This window comes from Mandrillus leucophaeus, unplaced genomic scaffold (assembly GCF_000951045.1).
Source record: "Mandrillus leucophaeus isolate KB7577 unplaced genomic scaffold, Mleu.le_1.0 Scaffold286, whole genome shotgun sequence".
Lineage (NCBI taxonomy): Eukaryota > Metazoa > Chordata > Mammalia > Primates > Cercopithecidae > Mandrillus > Mandrillus leucophaeus.
In genome coordinates this window covers 563734-570072 of record NW_012102987.1, presented here as the reverse complement: position 1 = coordinate 570072, position 6339 = coordinate 563734, and the positions used below count along the sequence as shown (strand labels likewise).

Here is a 6339-nt window from a genome sequence, read left to right as displayed (position 1 = left end):
AAAAATTAGCTGGGCGTGGTGGCAGGCGCCTGTAATCCCAACTACTTGGGAGGCTGAGGCAGGAGAATCCCTTGAACCCAGGAGGCGGAGGATGCAGTGAGCTGAGACTGCACCAGTACACTCCAGCCTGAGCATCCAGAGGGAGACTCCGTCTGGGGGTGGGGGGGGAAGAAACCCCATCTCTACTAAAAATACAAAAATTAGCCAGGCATACTGGTAGGCTCCTGTAATCCCAGCTACTCAGGAGGCTGAAGCAAGAGAATTGCTTCAACTTGGGAGGCGAAGGTAGAAGTGAGCTGAGGTCATGCCATTGCACTCCAGCCTGAGTGACAAGAGCAAAACGCTGTCTCGAAAAAAAAAAAAAAAAAGATTTATGGGGACAATGCCCCAAAGAAATCAGCAGTTTATAAATGGGTAACTCGTCTTAAGAAGGGACGAGATAATGTTAAAGATGAAGCCCACAGCAGCAGACCATCTACCTCAATTTGAGGAAAAATTCATCCTATTTGTGCCCTAATTGAAGAGGACTGACGATTAACAGCAGAAATAACCTTCAACACCACAGACATCTCAATTGGTTCACCTTACACAATTCTGACTGAACAATTAAAGTTGAGCAAACTTTCCACTCGATGAGTTCCAAAACCATTGTGTCCCGTCAGCTACAGACAAGAGCACAGCTTTCAATGGCAATTTTAAACAAGTGATACCAAGATCCTGAAATATTTAAGGAACTGTAGCTAATGAAACGTGGCTTTATCAGTATAATCCTGACGAAAAAGCACATACAAAGCAATGGCTACCAAGGCAGAAGTGGTGCAGCCAAACACAAGTGGACCAGTCAAGAGGAGGAGTCATAGCAACAGGTGTTTGGGACGCTCCAGCCATTCTGCTTGTTGACTTTCTGGGGGCCAAAGAAGGACAACATCTGCCTACCATGACAGCGTTTGGAGAAAGTCAACCAAAGCTTTCTCAGAAAAGCAACTGGAAAAGATTCACCAGAGAGTCCTTGTCCATCAGAAAAATGCTGCTGCTCATTCCTCCCATCAAACAAGGGCACTTTTGTCAAAGTCTCAATGGGAAATCATTACGCCTCCACCTTGTCCTGATTTGGCTGCTTCTGACTTCTTTTGTTTCCTAATCTTAAAAAATCTGCAAAGAGCACCCATTTTTCTTCAATTAATAATGTAAAAAAGACTGCACTGACATGGTTTAATTCCCAGGCCCCTCAGTTCTTTAGGGATGGGCTACATGGCTGCCATCATGGCTTACAAAAGTGTCTTGAACTTGACGAAGCTGATGTTCAGAAATAAAGTTTATAGTTTTTATCTTTTTGTTCATTTTCTCACAAACTTTTTGAAGTCTCCTCATACTATAGGTGCTGGTTTCGACAAACTAAACTTTGGGCAACATTGTGGGGTAAACTGGGCCAATTTTAATATGGGTAAGATATAGGGAGATATTAATAAATAAATAATTTTGTTACAGTTCCTCATATATAAAACTACCTTACAAAATAGTTGTAAGGCCATATGCAGTGGCTCATGCCTGTAATCCCAGCACTTTGGGAGGCCGAGGCGGGCAGATCACCTGAGATCGGGAGTTCGAGACCAGCCTGACAAACATGGAGAAACCCTGTCTATACTAAAAACAAAAAATTCGCCGAGCGTGGTGGCGCATGCCTGTAATCCCAGCTACTGGGGAGGCTGAGGCAGGAGAATCACTTGAACCCAGGAGGCAGAGGTGGCGGTGAGTCAAGATTGTGCCATTGCACTCCAGCCTGGGGAACAAGAACAAAACTCCGTCTTAAAAAAAAAAAAAACAGTTGTAAGGATTAAATGAAATACACGTAAATGCGGCTGGGCGCGGCAGCTCATGCCTGTAATCCCAGCACTTTAAGTGGCCAAGGCAGGCAGATCACCTGATTTCAGGAGTTCGAGACCAGCCTGACCAACATGGAGAAACTCCATCTCTACTAAAAACACAAAACTAGCTGGGTGTGGCAGCACATGCCTGTAATCCCAGCTACAAGGGAGGCTGATGCAGGAGAACTGCTTGAACCTGGAAGACGGAGGTTGCGGTGAGCTGAGATTGTACCATTGTACTCCAGCCTGTGCAACAAGAGCAAAACTCTGTATAAAAAAAAAAAAAAAAAAAGTACATGGCATTCAGTTCACAGTAATACTTAATAAAAGATAGCTGTTATCACTAGCGGAAAGTATACAAATTCTAGGGGCTTTCATTTTTTAAGATATGGTCTCACTTTGTCACCCAGGCTGGAGTGCAGTGGCATCATCATGGCTCACTGTAGCCACAACCTCCCAGGCTCCAACAGTCCTCCCAAGTCAGCCTCCTAAGAGGTTGGGACTACAGGTTGGCTAATTTTTTACTTTTTCTTTTTGTAAAGATGGGGTCTCATTTTGTTGCCCAGGCTGGTCTCAAACTCCTGGGCTCAAGTGTTCCTCCTACCTCAGCCTCTCAAAGTGTTGGGATTACAGATGTGCACCAATGCACCCAGTCATGAATTCTGGTTTTAACCATTTACAGTCCTTTATCCTCTGAGGCAGTAACTAAAATTTAGTCTTGTGTTGACAAAGCCATGTGTCCTGTAGGAATTTCAATAATAAGGTCATTTCTCAAATGTACATTTCATTATCGTAAGCTAAGAACAATGATACGGTTAATAAGACACAAAAACCAAAATGCTTCTTCATTTGTCTTTCAATTCACCAAAGGCCTTTTATGCTCTTCTATCCCTCTGGATTTGACCTTAAAATGGTAAACAGAGGACTGAAAGATCACCAGAACAGTTAGCCATCAAAGGCGGTAACTGGTGCTCCCACGCTTCACAATCTACAGGAGCTCTTCTCTTACTCACCAGGTCCTGTGCTGCAGTATAACCAGTGTTCTCTGATTAATCGAGCCCGATAGTCCAATGAGGAATTACAAAGATTTACAGTATGGGAAGAGCCTACACCTATTAGTGGCATCAGGCAAGTCAATCTCTTTGAGCCTTATCTATACCATATTATTACGAATCCTATACTGGAAGAGGATGACTAAGAGGATGAGGCTTAGTTGACATAACGTATGTTAAACCTACAGGACTGAGTCCAATGCAATCTTCTTTTTGCCTTTCCATATTATCAGTGATGGTTACACATACCAGTAAGAACAAGAAATAAAACTGAGGATAGAAGGAAAAAAATCCATGTTGAAAAAAAAGGAAATTTTAAATTCTATAAAAGACACAAGTATGGGCCGGGCACAGTGGCTCACGCCTGTAATCCCAGCATTTTGGGAGGCCGAGGTGGGTGGATCACGATGTCAAGATATTGAGACCATCCTGGCTTACACAGTGAAACCCCATCTCTACTAAAAAAATATAAAAAATTAGCCGGGCACAGTGGCAGGCGTTTGTAGTCCCAGCTACTCGTGAGGCTGAGGCAGGAGAATGGCGTGAACCCGGGGGGCAGAGCTTGCAGTGAGCCAAGATGACACCACTGCTCTCCAGCCTGGGTGATAGAGCAAGACTCCGTCTTAAAAAAAAAAAAAACAAAAAACACAAGTATGATCTTATTCTCAACCTTCATAAGAGTTGCCATTTACAAGAGTCTAACAACTAAAACCAGGATGTAAAAGAATAGGACAATGTGATTGGGTTGTGAATTCTACACAAAGTTGGCACTAGGTAAACATTTGCTACAAAACAATTATCAATAAAGTCTATTTCTAACTTAAAACAACTCTACCTTGTAGCAGAACAATAAAAGGTAAAGTCTTACATACCTTCAGCATTTATACTAAGTTCTGTTGAATTTCCTTCCGCAGTTGCATATGGATTGTTTCCAACCATAGGCACAAGACAATCGGTATAGAAGTAACCAATCTTAGACATATTCAGTGTAGAAATAATCAGATCCATTGCAAGCTGGCCAACATTTCCAACAGATACTGCTGGCTGAAATTATAAAAAATATGTTCAGTAAGTCACCAAAATTAGCAGCACTTTATTTTATTTTTTGAGACAGAGTCTGCCTCTGTCTCCCAGGCTGGAGTGCAGTGGTACCATCTCGGCTTACTGCAGCCTCCTCCTCCCGGCTTGAAGCAATTCTCCTGCCTCAGCCTCCTGGGTAGCTGGGATTACAGGCGTGCACCACCACACCCAGCTAATTTTTGTATTTTTAGTAGAGATAGGGTTTCACCATCTTGGCCAGGGTGGTCTGAAACTCCTGACCTCAGGTGATCCACCCGCCTCAGCCTCCCAAAGTGCTGGGATTACAGGCATGAGCCAACACGACTGGTTGCAGCACTTCAAAAAGTTTAGACAGAAAACAACAGTCATAGTATTAGTACTGAAAGCGTCATAGCATCATGGCTAGATATTGATTTTCATTAACTACAATTGCTGGGGCCTCCTCCACCTTTGAGACTATTGATTTAACAAATACTTATTGAACGCCAGCTATATGTCAATTGCTGCTCTAGGCACTGGGAACGCAGGAAAATAAACCAACAAAAGTTCACGCCCTCATGGAACTTCCATTCGAGCCAGAGTGGTTTACCTGTAATAAAACAAACAGTAAAATATACAGTGGTAAGTGCTGCGGAGACAAAGTGCGAGGATGTGTGTACACGGCTGATTTCAATTTTAAGTAGAGAGATCGAGGAAAGACTCACCCTAGGTGACAAAAGACTAGAGACCTGAAAAAGGTAAAGGAGACAGCCATACAGAGAAATGGGAAAGACCATTCCAGGCAGTGGGAAAGCAAGTGTAAAGACTACGAGGTATGAACAGAAGCTCTCTTGGGTCTTCTTACCATCTGCTTTATTAGTGCCTCTTCACTCATTCGTTGAAGTGAGCTTTTCACACTAAACACACACACAAACTCTCTTTTTCTCGTGACTTAAAATAATAAAGCTGCCAAATCCCTACCTACATCCCACAACATGTAGGAGCTCCACAACCTAATGATGTCTCCACATGGTTAGGTCACAGGAAACTCACATTCTGCAAGTCCAAAACTATAAACTTCTGCCCAAATTTGTCTCCATATTTTGTATTTTAGAAAAGTGCGCTGGGCATGGTGGCTCATGCCTGTAATCCCAGCACTTTGGGAGGCTGAGGCGGGCAGATCACCTGAGGTCAGGAGTTCAAGACCAGCCTGGCCTACATGGTAAAACCCTGTCTCTACTAAAAATACAAAATTAGCCAGGTGTGGTGGCGCAGGCCTGTAGTCCCAGCTACTCAGGAGGCTGAGGCAGGAGAATCACTTGAACCCAGGAGGCGGAGGTTGCAGTGAGCCGAGATCGCACCATGGCACTCCAGCCTAGGCAAAAAAAAAAGCGAAACTCCGTCTCAAATAATAAAAAAAAAAAGTTCAACATTATTCACTCTACCTAAACTTTTTCCCATTCCCTTAGCAACTACATCTAATACATGCCTAATTTTTATTGAGGTTATCCCCAAAGTATCCTTTTAATGTAGCTCCTCCTTTGCATTCTTCCAACAATTCCTTTGGTTTCTGTCCTTCAGGGTGTTCCCTCAGCATGTTCTCCACTTCTCACTGTTGTCACCTACCAATTGCCTAGTCACCTCCTGTAATTCCCTTCTCAACAATTTTGACACTTGGGTTAAACTCTGTACCATCCTTCTCTTCCTCACTATTGTATTATGTCCATCAGTACATAAACATGCTCTAATATCTTTCATTCTAGAAGATCTTGACCCCACATAGCCCTCTAGCTCAGCCTCATTTCTTGTGTCTCTACATAGCAAACATTCTCCAAGTCGCCCACAAAACATAAGCAGAAACTTTATCTCTTATTAAAATTTTTTTTTTTCTGAGACAGGGTCTTACTCTCACCCAGGCTGGAGTGCAGTGGCATGATTTCAGCTCACTGCAGCCTCTGCCTCCTGGGCTCAAGTGATCCTCCCACCTCAGCTTCCTGAGTAGCTGAGATACAAGTGCAGGCCACCACACCTGGCTAATTTTTATTATTATTATTATTTTTTTGTAGAGATGAGGTATCACTATGTTGCTCAGGCTGGTCTTGAACTCCTGAGCTCAAGAGATTCTCCTGTACTTGGCCTTCCAAAGTGCTGGGATTACAGGCGTGAGCCATCATGCCTGTCTATGAATTAATGATTGGAGATATATATATATATATATATAATACAACCCAAATCTTTGTTTTCTGCCATTCATTCACTCACTCCAATATGGCTTTTCTCTTCACCACTTCACTGGTAACTGTCCAGATGACCACCATTAACATGTCGCTAAATCCAAACATACGCTTTCTTCACCTTACACATCTCTGGGCTACTTCTGACAT

At 43.1% G+C, this 6339-nt stretch overlaps 1 protein-coding gene across 2 annotated transcripts in view; it reads right to left on the bottom strand.

The window, feature by feature from the left end:
* PSMG2 (proteasome (prosome, macropain) assembly chaperone 2) overlaps positions 1-6339 on the bottom strand; it is a 21944-nt gene that overhangs the window by 15075 nt on the left and 530 nt on the right. Inside the window, exon 1 of one of the 2 annotated variants that reach the window (XM_011985527.1) lies at positions 3790-3962. The exons of the other annotated variant lie outside the window; for it this stretch is intronic. Coding sequence (XP_011840917.1) covers positions 3790-3925 — 136 coding nt within the window. The 5' untranslated portion in view covers positions 3926-3962. Of the gene's footprint in view, positions 1-3789; positions 3963-6339 lie in introns of those variants that run through there. 2 annotated transcript variants of the gene reach the window in all.